This window comes from Panulirus ornatus, chromosome 8, assembly GCF_036320965.1.
Source record: "Panulirus ornatus isolate Po-2019 chromosome 8, ASM3632096v1, whole genome shotgun sequence".
In the NCBI taxonomy this organism is placed as follows: Eukaryota; Metazoa; Arthropoda; class Malacostraca; order Decapoda; family Palinuridae; genus Panulirus; species Panulirus ornatus.
The window spans coordinates 22,508,265-22,524,596 of NC_092231.1; the positions used below are offsets into that span (position 1 = coordinate 22,508,265).

The 16,332-nt window shown below is 40.3% G+C and overlaps 1 protein-coding gene across 2 annotated transcripts in view; it reads right to left on the reverse strand.

Annotated features, from left to right (window-relative positions):
- Positions 1-16,332, reverse strand: part of LOC139749871 (ankyrin repeat domain-containing protein 13C) — a 257,041-nt gene that overhangs the window by 134,733 nt on the left and 105,976 nt on the right. For both annotated transcript variants that reach the window (XM_071664226.1, XM_071664227.1), the window contains exons 3-4: positions 10,173-10,277; positions 4,271-4,402 (exon numbers count right to left, since the gene is read on the reverse strand). In XM_071664226.1, the coding sequence (XP_071520327.1) occupies positions 4,271-4,402; positions 10,173-10,277 (237 nt within the window). The remainder of the gene's footprint in view (positions 1-4,270; positions 4,403-10,172; positions 10,278-16,332) is intronic.

The following is a 16,332-nucleotide window of genomic DNA, read 5'->3' on the forward strand; positions in this document are numbered from 1 at the left end:
TTTGATGCACGAGACCGGGTTATGGTGATGGGTGATTTGAATGCAAAGGTGAGCATTGTGGCAGTTGAGGGAATAATTGGTGTATGTGGGGTGTTCAGTTCTGTAAATGGAAACGCTGAAGAGCTTGTAGATTTGTGTGCTGAAAAAGGATTGGTGATTGGGAATACCTAGTTTAAAAAGAGAGATATACATAAGTATATGTATGCAAGTAGGAGAGGTGGCCAGAGAACGTTACTGGATTACATGTTAATTGATAGGCTGAGAGGGGCAACTGGAGGGATATCTGATCATTACCATGTGGAGGTGAAGGTGAAGATTTGTAAAGGTTTCAGAAAAGAGAGAGAATGTTGGGGTGAAGAGAGTGGTGAGAGTAAGTGAGCTTGCAAAGGAGACATGTGGGAGGAATTACCAGGAGAGACTGAGTGCAGAATGGAAAAAGGTGAGAGCAAATGACGTAAGGGGAGTGGGGAGGAATGGGATATATTTAGGGAAGCAGTGATGGCTTGCACAAAAGATGCTTGTGTCATGAGAAAGGTGGGAGGTGGGTAGATTAGAAAGGCTAGTGAGTGGTAGGATGAAGAAGTAAGATTATAGTGAAAGGAAAGAGAGAGTCATTTGGAAAATCTTTGCAGGGAAATAGTGCAAATGACTGGGAGATGTATAAAAGAAAGAGGTCAAGAGAAAGGTGCAAGAGGTGAAAAAGAGGGCAAATGAGAGTTGGGGTGAGAGAGTATCATTAAATTTTAGGGAAAACAAAAAGATGTTTTGGAGGGAGGTAAATAAAACGCATAAGACAAGAGAACAAATGGGAATATCGGTGATGGGGCTAATGGGGAGGTAATAACAAGTAGTGATGAAGTGAGAAGGAGATGGAGTGAGTGTTTTGAAGGTTTGTTGAATATGTTTGATGATAGAGTGGCAGAGCTAGAGTGTTTTGGTAGAAGTGGTGTGCGAAGTGAGTGGGTTTGGGAGAATGGTTTGGTAAACAGAGAAGAGGTAGTGAAAACATTGCGGTAGATGAAAACTGGCAAGGCGATGGGCTTGGATGGTATTGCAATGGAATTTATCAAAAAAGGGGGCGACTGTCTTGTTGACTGGTTGGTGAGGATATTCAATGTATGTATGGTTCATGGTGAAGTGCCTGAGGAATGGCGGAATGCATGCATAGTGCCATTGTACAAAGGCAAAGGAGATAAAGGTGAGTGTTCAAATTACAGAGGTGTAAGTTTGTTGAATATTCCCGGGAAATTATATGGGAAGGTACTGAGTGAGAAGCGAAGGCATGTACTGAGTATCAGATTGGGGAAGAGCAGTGTGGTTTTCAGAAGTGGTGGACAATGAGTGGATCAGGTGTTTGCTTTGAAGAATGTATGAAAGAAATATTTAGAAAAACAAATGGATTTGTATGTAGCATTTATGGATCTGGAGAAGGCATATGATAGAGTTGATAGATGCTCTGTATTAACAGTATATGGTGTGGGAAGTAAGTTGCTAGAAGCAGTGAAAAGTTGTCTTGTCCCTCAACCCCGCTGAATTAAATAGCCTTGCTCTTATTCACTTTTACCCTCAGTGTTCTTTCACACACTTTACCAAACTCAGTCACCAACTTCTGCAGTTTCTCACCCGAATCAGCCACCAGTGCTGCATCATCAGCGAACAACAACTGACTCACTTCCCAAGCTCTCTCATCCACAACAGACTGTATACTTGCCCCTCTGTCCAAAACTCTTGCATTCACCTCCCTAACCACCCCATCCATAAACAAATTAAACAACCATGGAGACATCACACACCCTAGCTGCAAACCAACATTCACTGGGAACCAATCACTTTCCTCTCTTCCTACTTGTACACATGCCGTACATCCTTGGTAAAAACTTTTCACTGCTTCTAGCAACTTATCTCCCATACCATATTTTTTTCCATTAATCGTAATTGCTGTCTCCCACGTTAGTGAGGTAGTGCAAGGCAACAGACAAAAGAATGGCCCAATCCACCCACATACACATGTATATACATAAACGCCCACACACGTACATATACATACCAATACATTTCATCATAAACATACATATAAATACAGACATATTCATATATACACATGTACATATTCATACATGCTGCCTTCATCTATTCCCGCCACCACCACGCCACACATGAAATGGCACCCCCATCCCCCTGCGTGCGCATGAGGCAGCGCTAGGAAAAGACAACAAAGGCCACATTCGTTCATACTCACTCTCTAGATGTCATGTGTAATGCACCAAAACCACAGCTCCCTTTCCACATCCAGGCCCCACAACACTTTCCATGGTTTACCCCAGACGCTTCATATGCCCTGATTCAATCCATTGACAGAACGTCGACCCCGGTATACCACATTGTTCCAATTCACTCTATTCCTTGCATGCCTTTTAACCTCCTGTATGTTCAGGCCCCGATCGCTCAAAATCTTTTTCACTCCATCATTTCACCTCCAATTTGGTCTCCCACTTCTCCTTGTTCCCTCCACCTCTGACACATATATCCTATGTGTCAATCTTTCCTCACTCATTCTCTCCATGTGACAAACCATTTCAATGCACCCTCTTCTGTATTGAAATGGTTTGGTCACATGGAAAGAATGAGTGAGGAAAGATTGACAAAGGATAAATGTGTCAGAGGTGGAAGGAACAAGGAGAAGAGGGAGACCGAATTGGAGGTGGAAGGATAGAGTGAAAAAGATTTTAAGTGATCAGGGCCTGAACATACAGGAGGGTGAAAGGCGTGCAAGGAATAGAGTGAACTGGAACGATGTCATATACCAGGGTTGACATGCTGTCAATGGACTGAACCAAGGCATATGTATACCACCGATTTTCCAGCACTCTTGGTTCCAAAGCACTGCCGGATTAACCATTATGCTGGACCAACTTTGGTCAAGTAATAATAATTCATCAACACACCTCTAACCCACTAATTATACATCTCCCATGTGTCTTAAGTATAGCATGAACAGCAAAAAATTTAGATTAAACAAATATCAAAAGTAAATTAAATAAATGAATGAAATACAGGTACTTATACACCTGCTCAGGAGTGAGGTGCTCGTCAGCTACGAGTTTTGCAAATTCATCCACATACTCGGTAGCTCCTTCATGGTTTGCAGACTGCTTTTCTCGGCACACTTTATTCACAGAAATTCCATGATGCTTCTTGAATCTTTGAACCATCCTTCTCTATAGTCACGCTCATGTAGTAATTTAAGTTCTTTATGGAACAGCTTAGCCTGGTCCATTATCATGCTACCTGACAAGTCCACTTCATCACACAGCTTATGCACTGAAGCACCATGGTCTACTTTTTCAACAGTTCTACTTTACCTTGGATCGATATGGAATGGTGTTTACATTTGACACCATGACTGACACTCTCATATGTCTTAGAAGCCATAGCTAAGGTTAAATTTAAGCAAAATAAGCTAAGAATCTCGCAGAATTGCGGTATCACCACCAAAAAGTGCAGTGTAAAGAATGTAAATAAGCATGCCCTACACACAACACCATCTGTGGCCGCCAAGTAAACTAGTCTGGTGGCCGTGGTAATTTCAAGTTCCTCACATAATTCTGTCCAGACTAAAGGAGGTGCCAAACCATCAGTTGCCAGATATTCGGTGGTGTACCTGTATACATATGCAATGTTTATGTATTACACATCCTTTACACACAGGCAACTTTTCAACATGAATAAATAAAAAAATAACTGAGCTACGAAAACAAAAACACTAACACTAGAGAATTTTTCAACTATTGCAATTTTATATGAGATTACAATAGCTGTTGTATAAGTCTGGCTTCTTGCCCTGATGACATAATTACATCATCTTTGATGATTTACAGGTGACTATGACCTGTGATATATTTTGTAGCTAATTTGTAAATTTGTTAGTGACACCTATGGATAAAGATAGCACCAAACATCAGATGGGAAGTTAAAACACCGCTGCCAAAAGCTTTAAACTTTGCTACTCTACTTATCATCTTTCAAGCATACCATTTCGCTGATTCTTCGCAGTCTGAGGGTCAAGTCTGATTTCGTCCTTTTTCTCTTATTCAACACAGAAATAAAGCTCAAAAAACATTTACAATATTACTTAAATCACTATCATCATCGTCAAATCTTAATAAACAGATTCATTCTTTTACTTTTCTGGGTTATCTTAAAATAAGAAACTGTCAAATTAGGAGCAATATATAATGCTTTTTATACACTGTGAACTGGGTGTACTTACCCCAACTCTGAAAATCCCATTTGAGTTCCATATAAAAATCACCCATATGAGAAAGAGCTCGCACTAAGTCAGGTCTCCGAGTTTCCATATGTTCTCGGGATTGCTGCTTTAATTTTCGTAACAACACTGAAACTAAAAAAAATTATAAGGTATCACACCATACAAATGTCATATACTCTGGGCATATGATAACAATCAATGGGAAAAGGACAAAAAATTTAATCAATATGAAAAATATTATGGTTTTAAGTGTCAGGAAAGACAAAAGATGAGCTCAAATGATAATGGAGTAGGTGCACAATGATCTACTAGTATGTGTAGGCATATGTGAGGTGACCACAGTAAATCTATGATTCTGTGTGAGCCACTCTCTTTAGAAAACTATGTAAAACCCCTTGCTTTAAATGCAAAACAATGTATTTGAAAAGCACTTGAAAGTATAGACCACAACCCTTAATTAAATCAAAGGGGAAGAAAAATCCATCTAACTCTTGAATTGGGAATCAAATCTATAATTCTCTCAAAATACAACTGCAAATTTATAAAATCTCAACCATGCCCTAAAACATACTGACCTCTCCTCACACACCCTCCTCTATGCATCCAAGAACTTTGCCCCTTTCCCATATGTAATGCACTTCAGTCTCTGTGGTTCCCTACAATATCAAGTCCACTTTCATATACCTTAAGAACTCCATTCAGACTTACTCAAACCATTATGTTTCATCTCTGCAGCACCTCTTTACCTTATTTTGTCCACATTCATTCTCATATCTCTCCTTTCACACACTATCACAATCTCTGCATCCAGTTTCTGAGGTTCCTAAACTGAATTTGTTACCAAAGTCATGTCATCTAAAAACAGCAAATGATTCACTTGCCATGCTCTCCTACTCCCTTATGCAACTTACATCCCTCATCACCCCATCCACAAACAAATTAAACTATTTTCTTAAAATGGAGGCTCCAGTCATGGACAAAAGTACACATCAAGGTTAGGGTTTAACTGAAATACAGAACAGATAACGAAAGGGAAAAAGAAGAGACAAGGAAATCATTTCCTACACATACATACATACACATGTGCAGATATTACATACATACACATGTACATATTCATACTTGCTTGCCTTCATCCATTCCTGTCACTACCCCATCCCACAGGAAAACAGCATCGCTATCCCTTGCTTCAGCAAGGCAGCATCAGGAATACAGACAAAAAGGCCAGAATTGTTCACATTCAGTCTCTAGCTGTCATGTGTAATTCACCAAAACCACAGTTCCCCATCCACATCCAGGCCCCAAGGACCTTTCCATGGATTACGCTAGATGCTTTACATGCTCTGGTTTAGTCCACTGACAGCACATCAACCCTGGTATACCACAATGTTCCAATTCATTCTCTTCCTTGCTTCCTTCCTTGCTTCTCACCCTTTTGCATGTTCAGGCCCTGATTGCTTTTTCACTCCATCCTTCCACTTCCAATTTGGTTTCCTGCTTCTTGTTCCCTCCACCTGTAAAACATACATCCTCTTTGTCAATCTTTCCTCACTCATTCTCTCCATATGTCCAAACCATTTCAGCACACCCTCTTCTGCTGTCTCAACCATACTCTTTTTATTTCCACACATCTCTCTTACCTTTATATTAGTTACTCGATCAAACCACCTCACACCACATATTGTCCTCAAACATCTCATTTCCAACACATCCACTCTCCTCTGTACAACCCTATCTATAGCCCATGCCTCGCAACCATATAAAACTATTGGAACTACTATTCCTTCAACCATACCGATTTTTGCTTTCTGAGATAACGTTCTCTCCTTCCACACATTTTTCATCACTCCCAGAATCATTGCCCCCTCCCCCACCCAGTGACTCACTTCTGCTTCCATGGTTCCATCCGCTCCTAAGTCCACTCTCAGATATCTAAAACACTTCACTTCCTCCAATTTTTCTCCATTCAAACTTACATCCCAATCAACTTGTTCCTCAGCCCTACTGAACCTAATAACCTTGCTCTTATTCACATTTACTCTTAACTTTCTCCTTTCACACACTTTTCCAAACTTCCCACGTATTTCCTGCATGTTGTAGAAGGGGGCCAAGTGAGGATATTCCCTCTACAGTTCATTCCTCTGTTCTTAACGCTACCTCAATAATGCAGAAAGTGGCAAACATGTATGAAATATCCATATATGTTTATTTATTTATTCTATTTATTATACTTTGTCGATGTCTCCCGCTTTAGCGAGGTAGCGCAAGGAAACACACAAAAGAATGGCCCAACCCACCCACATACACATGTACATACATACACGTCCACACACATACATATACATAAGTATACATTTCAATGTATACATATATATACACATACACAGACATATACATATATACACATGCACATAACTCATACCTGATGCCTTTATTCACTCCCGTCTCCACCCCACCACACACAATATGACAACACCCCTCCCCCACACGTGCGCGAGGTAGCACTAGGAAAGGACAACAAAGGCCACATTCGTTCACACTCAGTCTCTACCTGTCATGTATAATGCACCGAAACCACAGCTCCCTTTCCACATCCAGGCCCCACAAAACATTCCATGGTTTACCCCTGATGCTTCACATGTACTGGTTCAATCCATTGACAGTATGTCCACCTAGGTATACCACATCGTTCCAATTCACTCTATTCCTTGCACAGCTTTCTCCCTCCTGCATGTTCAGACCCTGATTGCTAAAAATCTTTTTCATTCCATCCTTCCACCTCCAATTTGGTCTCCCACTTCTCCTCGTTCCTTCCACCTTTGACACATTTATCCTCTTGGTCAATCTTTCCTCACTCATTCTCTCCATGTGACCAAACCATTTCAATACACCCTCTTCTGCTCTCTCAACCATGCTCTTTTCATTACCACACATCTCTCTTAACCTTTCATTACTTACTCAATCAAACCACTTCACACCACATATTATCCTCAAACATCTCATCTCCAGCACATCCACCCTCCTCCGCACAACTCTATCTACAGCCCACACCTCGCAACCATATAACATTGTTGGAACCACTATTCCTTCAAACATATCCATTTTTGCTTTCTGAGATAATGTTCTCGCCTTCCACACATTTTTCAATGCTCCCTGAACTTTCGCCCCCTCCCCCATCCTGTGATTCCCTTCTGCTTCCATGGTTCCATCCGCTGCCAAATCCACTCCCAGATATCTGAAAAACTTCACTTCCTCCAGTTTTTCTCCATTCAAACTTACCTCCCAGTTGACTTGTCCCTCAACCCTTGTGTACCTAATAATTAACCTTGCTCTTATTCACATTTACTCTCAGCTCTCTTCTTTCACACACTTCACCAAACTCAGTCACCAACTTCTGCAGTTTCCCACCTGAATCAGCCAACACGCTGTATCATCAGCAAACAACAACTGACTCACTTCCCAAGCCCTCTCATCCACAACAGACTGCATACTTGCCCCTCTTTCCAAAACTTTTGCATTCACCTCCCTAACAACCCCATCCATAAACAAATTAAACAACCATGGGGACATCACGCACCCCTGCCACAAACTGACATTCACTGAGATCCAATCACTTTCCTCTCTTCCTACTCGTACATATGCCTTACATCCTCAATAAAAACTTTTCACTGCTTCTAACAACTTGCCTCTCACACCATATATTCTTAATACCTTCCACAGAGCATCTCTATCAACTCTATCATATGCCTTCTCCAGATCCATAAATGCTACCTACAAAGCCATTTGCTTTTCTAAGTATTTCTCACATACATTCTTCAAAGCAAACACCTGATCCACATATCCTCTACCACTTCTGAAACCACAATGCTCTTCCCCAATCTGATGCTCTGTATATTCCTTCACCCTCTCAATCAATACCCTCTCCATATAATTTCCCAGGAATACTCAACAAACTTATACCTCTGTAATTTGAACACTCACCTTTATCCCCTTTACATTTGTACAATGGCACTATACATGCATTCCACCAATCCTCATGCACCTCACCATGAGTCATACATACATTAAATATCCTTACCAACCAGTCAACAACACAGTCACCAACGTTATTTAATAAATTCCACTGCAAGTCCATCCAAACCCACTGCCTTGCCAGCTTTCATCTTCCGCAAAGCTTTTACTACCTCTTCTCTGTTCACCAAATCATTCTCTATATATGCATGTATGTATATGTGTATATATGAGTGGATGGGACTTTCTTCTGTTTCCTGGGGCTACCTCACTAATGCGGGAAAAGGAGATCTAATATAATATTAAAAGATATATGTGTGTGTGTGTGTGTGTGTGTGTGTGTGTGTGTGTGTGTGTGTGTGTGTGTGTGTGTGTGTGTGTGTGTGGTTTATTTTTTCCTATTCATAGATAAGTACTGTACCAATTTCCATTGTCAAAATACAAAATATTCAGACCTCTACTTAAAAATCCCTCTACATTCAGCAGGTCACAGTGAATGGATTAAATGAAATGTGTTTGTAAAATTCAGGTCCAGGATCAGTGGTCAGTACCAGTGAGAGTGGAAAGTCTGCAAATTTAATCTATTAACATATACTATGGCAAGAAAATGTTCTCATACATGTTTCAAGATCACACCAAACTCCAAACAGGCCTTTCTATATCCTTCAACCCTAAGATGAAAGGAAGGAATGTATAAGAAATTTGCTTCTGATGAACACTTCAGACCCCCAATGGTTGATATCAAGTTTGGGATCTAATGATTATTTCCATAAAAGTCAATTACACTGGAAATTTATTCTGGTAAGTCAAGGACTCATTGGATTGAGTTTGAGATGTACTGGGATAGTTTGTTAGTTCCCAACCTCAGTCCAAGACACTGGGTGTCAGGAGGATATGTGGCAGCCAGCTGCACATCACCTCTGTGCATTTTTTCTTTATTTTACTAACATAAAAATGTCCTCTCCACACATGCACATACTTTACACTGATTTACAAAAACTCAATGGTGCAGTATCATCTTTTGTGTACTTATAGCTGCAAAGATAATCTAAACATAAATTTGAGAACAAAACAAGCTGGAGCTTGTTCACTGCATGCAAGTCTGCGATGAGCATCTGCTCGGTTGACACATAAGTATACTTGGTGCCCGTGTTTTCACGCAAATGCAGTGTTTTTTATGGTACAAAGGGCCTGTCTTTCACAAATGCCTGTCTTTCTGTAGCAAACTGTGACATAAGATCACTCTCAGTGTTATTTCTGTTAAGAGATCCAAGAAACACCTCATGATTGCTGAAAAGCTGATGATTATTGAGTATCATGAGTGTGGGGAGAGTAGCTTGCACCTCATGCAAGCCCCATGTGACCCTGAAGCTATTCCTTTTGATTCAGAGTAGTCATTGCTACTCCCTGAACACCTCCAGTCTCAGAGGAATATGGTGGGCATCCATTATAAATACTTCAGTACATAATGTTCCTTGGTATACTTCAGGATATAACAGAATTTGGCTTCCGAGAGACCACCTTTACTGCCAATTAGTTCATTTAAATGGAAGTTTACTAAATCAACACCCATCCTAAAAATGACTATACATAAAATCTACCACTTTCAATAAAATGATACAATTTAATTTTGTTTACTTTTCGATTACAGAAAGGTGGCAGCAACCCTTGAAAAATGTACAATTATCATTTCTATGCTGTAAACAAAGAATAATTCATTATGTTAATACACTTTCTCTTCTTTAAAACAGCAATTCTAGAGGTATTCAAACACTGTTTGTTTGATTTTCCCTACTATGGTTCAAACTTGTTACAATATGTACTACAGTAAGTTTTATATGATATAAAAAAGCAAAAGTACAGCTCCAGTCTATCACATTATCAAACTTACTAGTTTGTCTGTCACCAAAACTGATGGCTTCTGCTAAAGGACTCCATCCATTCAAATTTTTCACTTTAACTGGAGCTCCATGTGCCAATAGAAGATGTATGCATTCTGTGGAAGAATATACTTCATTAGTTATCCATTCCTATGCATAATGTTCCAAAAATTGTAGGTACCAATACCTGAAAAACCCTTTCTCTCCTTAGCAGTGTCTAATGAGCATAAGATTTTCTATATTACATTTCTTTGAAAAATCAAGGGTTAGGACCTTCTATTTCTCGGTCTTTCTGGTGGATGGAAAAAAAAAATACCAGGGATGGCAGGGCAGGATTAAGTATCCAGGAAAAAATATGCATACAAGACTCTTTCATATAACAAAACCTACATTTCTCTCTTCTGCAGTGACCCATGAACATTAAGGCATACTAACATGAAGGAAAAGGGCTTAGAGAAAAACTTTGATAAAAAGAAAATATGAAAAACATAATAGCATGAAGGAAAAGGATTTAGAGAAAAACTTTCAGATAAGAATATACGAAAAAAGGCAAAATCAATACCTTCAAAGGTATTGGGCACATTGGAATGTATCTCTCCAGAAGGTGGAATCCCTAGAGCCAAACAAGGTACATCCATAATGATAAATAACTGTTAAAAACCCTTTTCATTTATTTTCTTTAACAAAAGGCTTCTGAGGAAGGCTAAGGTGAGGTCCAACTTCCATCATTATGTGCTCTAGCATAAAAGCCCGGGCTGAGCCAATAAAATAAGTCTTTTAATCCCCATAGAGATATCCCATGTCAAAAGAGGTTTCAAGGTTCCATGGTTTACAAACACTACCCTAAATAATATCAAGAGAAACCCCAAAAGTATAAGAAATTCATCTGGGCATATGGCATGAGGCACTCTTGGTGAAGTCTTCCATGATTTGACAAAAAGTGGTCTATTTCTAAATCTAATACTGAAATTTTATTCTTAAACCAAGAATTTAGGTTTTAGGTTTATCTTAACCTATAAGAGATTGTAATCAAAAAGAAAAAGATTCTTCAGTCTACACACAGCATGTAACTCAACAGCTCTCCTTCTCTAGCCTGAGAGGAAAAAGAATTTTCATAAAAGACTTTGAAACCATTAGATTGTAAAATGCTAGGAACTCTGAGTAATGGTGAAGAGCAACCAATCTCTTCAGAAAGATGTACCAGAGAAGTTTATCCCAACAAATTATGGTAAACCAAAATCCAGAGACAGTTGTTTCTCAAGAAAACACTCATAATTTATATCAGACAAAAGTGTTATCAGCTTGTTCTTGTGTGAAAAAACTAGAGAACTCTAAACATAAGGTATTAGTCATGTCTGAAACATAAAAGTCTTCATTGAAGGACTGAAAGGCTTTCCAGGATATCCAGTGCTATCTTGAGTATGACAAATGTTAAATACTATATGGTCACCTATTGGGCATCCACCAAACTTTTGCTTGCAGACAAGTTTAAGAAAACCTGTGTGAATTCTAGAACCCATGCCTTTGAGGCTGGGGTTACTATAAAAAATCAGAGAGGGTCTAAAACCCAAAAGTGTCAATTAAAGAGTTTGGTATAGCTGGAGAAGTCTCTGGCACTAATGCTATTTGTTTCAGCATTACTAAATCCTGAAATCCCTGCTGGTATGCCTTGTGGTCCAATGCATGCCAGCCTGCTGCGCAATATGACTGGGTCTGAGCATTCTACACCCAGACGTAGACCGTTATCATCTATTCTACATGCCGAATACATTCAAAGATATATGTTTGCATGGGTTATGGTGAGGTACCTGAGGACTGGCGAAATGCATGTATAGTGCCACTGTATAAAGGCATGGGAGAAATAAGTGAGTGTTCAAAGAACAGAGGTATAAATTTGTTAAGATACCTGGCAAAGTTGTATGGGAAGGTATTATATGAGAGGGTAAAGGCATGTACAGAGCATCAGATTGGGGAGGAGTGTAGTTTCAGAAGGATGTGGGGATCAGCGCTTACCTTAAGGAGCATGTGTGAGAAAGACTTATAGAAGCAGGTGGATTTGTATATGACATTCATGGACTTGGAGAAAGCATATGATAGGGGTGACAGAGATACCTTTTGGAAGATCTTAAGAGAATACAATGTGGTAGGAAAGCTGCTAAAAACTGAAAATTTTTGTCTAGGGTGTAAGGCATATGTAAGAGTAAGAAGAAAGGAGAGTGAATGGGTCCAAGTGAACAATGGTCTGCAGCAGGGGTAGGTGATTTCATCATAGTCATTCAATTTGTTTATGAATGGGGTGGTGAGTGAGGTAAATGTAAGAATCTTGGAAAGAGGGATGAGTATGCAGACTGTGAGGGAAGGGAGGGACTGGGAAGTGTGTCAGTTGATGTTTACTGATAATATAGCACTAGTCGCAGAATCAAATGAGAAACTGCACACATTGGTGAGTGAGTTTGGAAGAGTGTGCGAAAGGAGGAAGTTGTGAGTACATGTGAATAAAAGCAAGGTTATTAGGTTTGGCAGGGTTGACAGACAGGTTAGTTGGGGGTGTTTGAATGGAGAAAAATTGGAAGAAGTGAAATGTTTTAGATATTTGGGAATGGACACAACAGCAAAGAGCATCACGAAAGCAAAGGTGAGTCATGGGGAGCAGGAGGAAGCAAAGGTTCTGGGAATGCTGAAGAAAGCGTGGAAAGAGAGAAGTTATCTGGGATGGCAAAAATGGGTATGTTTAAAGGAACAGTAGTTCCAACAATACTATATGGCTAAGAGGCATGGGCTATAGATAAGGCTGTGTGGAAGAGTGGATGTGTTGGAAATGATATGTCTGAGGACAATATGTGGTGTAAGGTGGCTCGATCAAGTAAGTAATAAAAGAGTAAGAGAGTTGTGTGGCAATAAAAAGAGCGTGGATGAAACAGCTGAAGAGGGTGTGCTGAAATGGTTTGGACACATGGAGAGAATGAGTGAGAAAAGGTAAACAAAGAGGATATATGTGCCATCAGTGGAGGGAAGTAGAAAGGGATCATATTGAAGATGAAAGAATGGAGTGAAAAAGACTCAGCAATCTGGGATCAAACATGCATGGTGGGAATGAAAAGTGTGCACAGAACAATGGGGTATACTTGGATCAATTTACTGTCAATGGACTGAACCAAGCCATGTGAAGTGTCTGGGATAAATCATGGAAAGGTCCATGGTTTTGTTGCATTATGGATAATGGCAAGAGAAAGGATGTAAGTGGTAATTGGCATCTTTCCCCTCCCTATGTAAGGAATATAATGGTAGGTCAGAAGGTGGCTGATGGCTCCTCGCTATTGACCCTGGAAACCAATCAACACCGTGGGGTCCACACAGTCAGATATCTCCTTGTCCAACAATTCTATCCTCTAACATAAATAAATAACTATGCTGTTAATTGGTTGGTATGGATATTCAACGTATGCATGGATCATGGTGAGGTGCCTGAGGACTGGCGGAATGCATGCATAGTATTAATGCACTAAGGCAAAGGGGATAAGGGTGAGTGTTCAAATTATAGAGGTATATGTTTTTTGAGCATTCCTGGGAAAGCATTGATTGAGAAGATAAAGGCATGTACAGAGCAACAGACTGGGGAAGAGCAGTGTGGTTTCAAAAGTGGTAGAGGATGTGTGGATCTGGTGTTTGCTTTGAAGAATGTATGTAAGAAATACTCAGAAAAACAGACGGATCTGTATGTAGCATTTATGGATCTGGAAAAGGCATATGATAGGGTTGATACAGATGCTTTGTGGAAGGTTTTAAGAGTATATGCTGTGGGAGGTAAGTTGCTAGAGGCAGTGAAAAGTTTTTACCAAGGATGTAAAGCATCTGCATGAATAGGAAGAGAAGAAAGTGATAGGTTCCCAGTGAATGTTGGTTTGCTGCAGGGGTCCATGATGCCTCCATGGTTATTAAATCTGTTTATGGATGGGGTGGTTAAGGAGGTGAATGCAAGAGTTTTGGAGAGAGGGGCAAGTATGCAGTCTGTTGTGGATGAAAGGGCTTGGGAAGTGTCAGTTGTTGTTGGCTGATGATACAGTGCTGGTGGCTGATTCAAGTGAGAAACTGCAGAACCTGGTGACTGAGTTTGGTAAAGTGTGTGAAAGAAGAAAGTTCAGGGTAAATGTGAATAAGAGCAAGGTCATTAAGTTCAGGGTTGAGGGACAAGTCAATTGGGAGGTAAGTTTGAATGGAGAAAAACTGGAGGAAATGAAGTCTTTTAGATATCTGGGAGTGGACTTAGCAGCTGATGGAACCATGGAAGAGGAAGTGAGTCACACAGTGGGGGAGTGAATTGGAACAATGTGGAATATCGAGGTTGACGTGCTGTCAACGAATTGAACCAAGGGTTGTGAAGCGTCTGGGGTAAACCATGGAAAATTTTGAGGGGCCTGGATGTTGAAAGGGAGCTGTGGTTTCAGTGCATTAAACATGACAGCTAGAAACTGAGTGTCAACGAATGTGGTCTTTGTTGTCTTTTCCTAGTTCTACCTCATGCATGCGCGAAGGGAGGGAGGTGGTTTGATGTGCAGCGGGGTGGTGATGGGAATGGATGAAGGCAGCTAGTATGAATATGTACATGTGTATAGATGTATATGTCTGTATATATACATTGAAATGTATAGGTACGAATATGTGCGTACTCATATATATATATTTTTTTAACTTTCTAAAATGGGAAACAGAAGAAGGAGTCACGCGGGGAGTGCTCATCCTCCTTGAAGGCTCAGATTGGGGTGCTTAAATGTGTGTGGATGTAACCAAGATGTAAAAAAAGGAGAGATAGGTAGTATGTTTGAGGAAAGGAACCTGGATGTTTTGGCTCTGAGTGAAACGAAGCTCAAGGGTAAAGGGGAAGAGTGGTTTTGGAATGTCTTGGGAGTAAAGTCAGGGGTTAGTGAGAGGACAAGAGCAAGGGAAGGAGTAGCAGTACTCCTGAAACAGGAGTTGTGGAAGTATGTGATAGAATGTAAGAAAGTAAATTCTCGATTAATATGGGTAAAACTGAAAGTTCATGGAGAGAGATGGGTGATTATTGGTGCATATGCACCTGGGCATGAGAAGAAAGATCATGAGAGGCAAGTGTTTTGGGAGCAGCTGAATGAGTGTGTTAGTGGTTTTGATGCACGAGACCGGGTTATAGTGTTAGGTGATTTGAATGCAAAGGTGAGTAATGTGGCAGTTGAGGGAATAATTGGTATACATGGGGTGTTCAGTGTTGTAAATGGAAATGGTGAAGAGCTTGTAGATTTATGTGCTGAAAAAGGACTGATGATTGGGAATACCTGGTTTAAAAAGCGAGATATACATAAGTATACTTATGTAAGTATGGATCTGGAGAAGGCATATGATAGAGTTGATAGATATGCTCTGTGGAAGGTATTAAGAATATATGGTGTGGGAGGCAAGTTGTTAGAAGTAGTGAAAAGTTTTTATCGAGGATGTAAGGCATGTGTACGTGTAGGAAGAGAGGAAAGTGATTGGTTCTCAGTGAATGTAGGTTTGCGGCAGGGGTGTGTGATGTCTCCATGGTTGTTTAATTTGTTTATGGATGGGGTTGTTAGGGAGGTAAATGCAAGAGTTTTGGAAAGAGGGGCAAGTATGAAGTCTGTTGGGGATGAGAGAGCTTGGGAAGTGAGTCAGTTGTTGTTCGCTGATGATACAGCGCTGGTGGCTGATTCATGTGAGAAACTGCAGAAGCTGGTGACTGAGTTTGGTAAAGTGTGTGGAAGAAGAAAGTTAAGAGTAAATGTGAATAAGAGCAAGGTTATTAGGTACAGTAGGGTTGAGGGTCAAGTCAATTGGGAGGTGAGTTTGAATGGAGAAAAACTGGAGGAAGTAAAGTGTTTTAGATATCTGGGAGTGGATCTGGCAGCGGATGGAACCATGGAAGCGGAAGTGGATCATAGGGTGGGGGAGGGGGCGAAAATTCTGGGGGCCTTGAAGAATGTGTGGAAGTCGAGAACATTATCTCGGAAAGCAAAAATGGGTATGTTTGAAGGAATAGTGGTTCCAACAATGTTGTATGGTTGCGAGGCGTGAGCCATGGATAGAGTTGTGCGCAGGAGGATGGATGTGCTGGAAATGAGATGTTTGAGGACAATGTGTGGTGTGAGGTGGTTTGATCGAGTGAGTAACGTAAGGGTA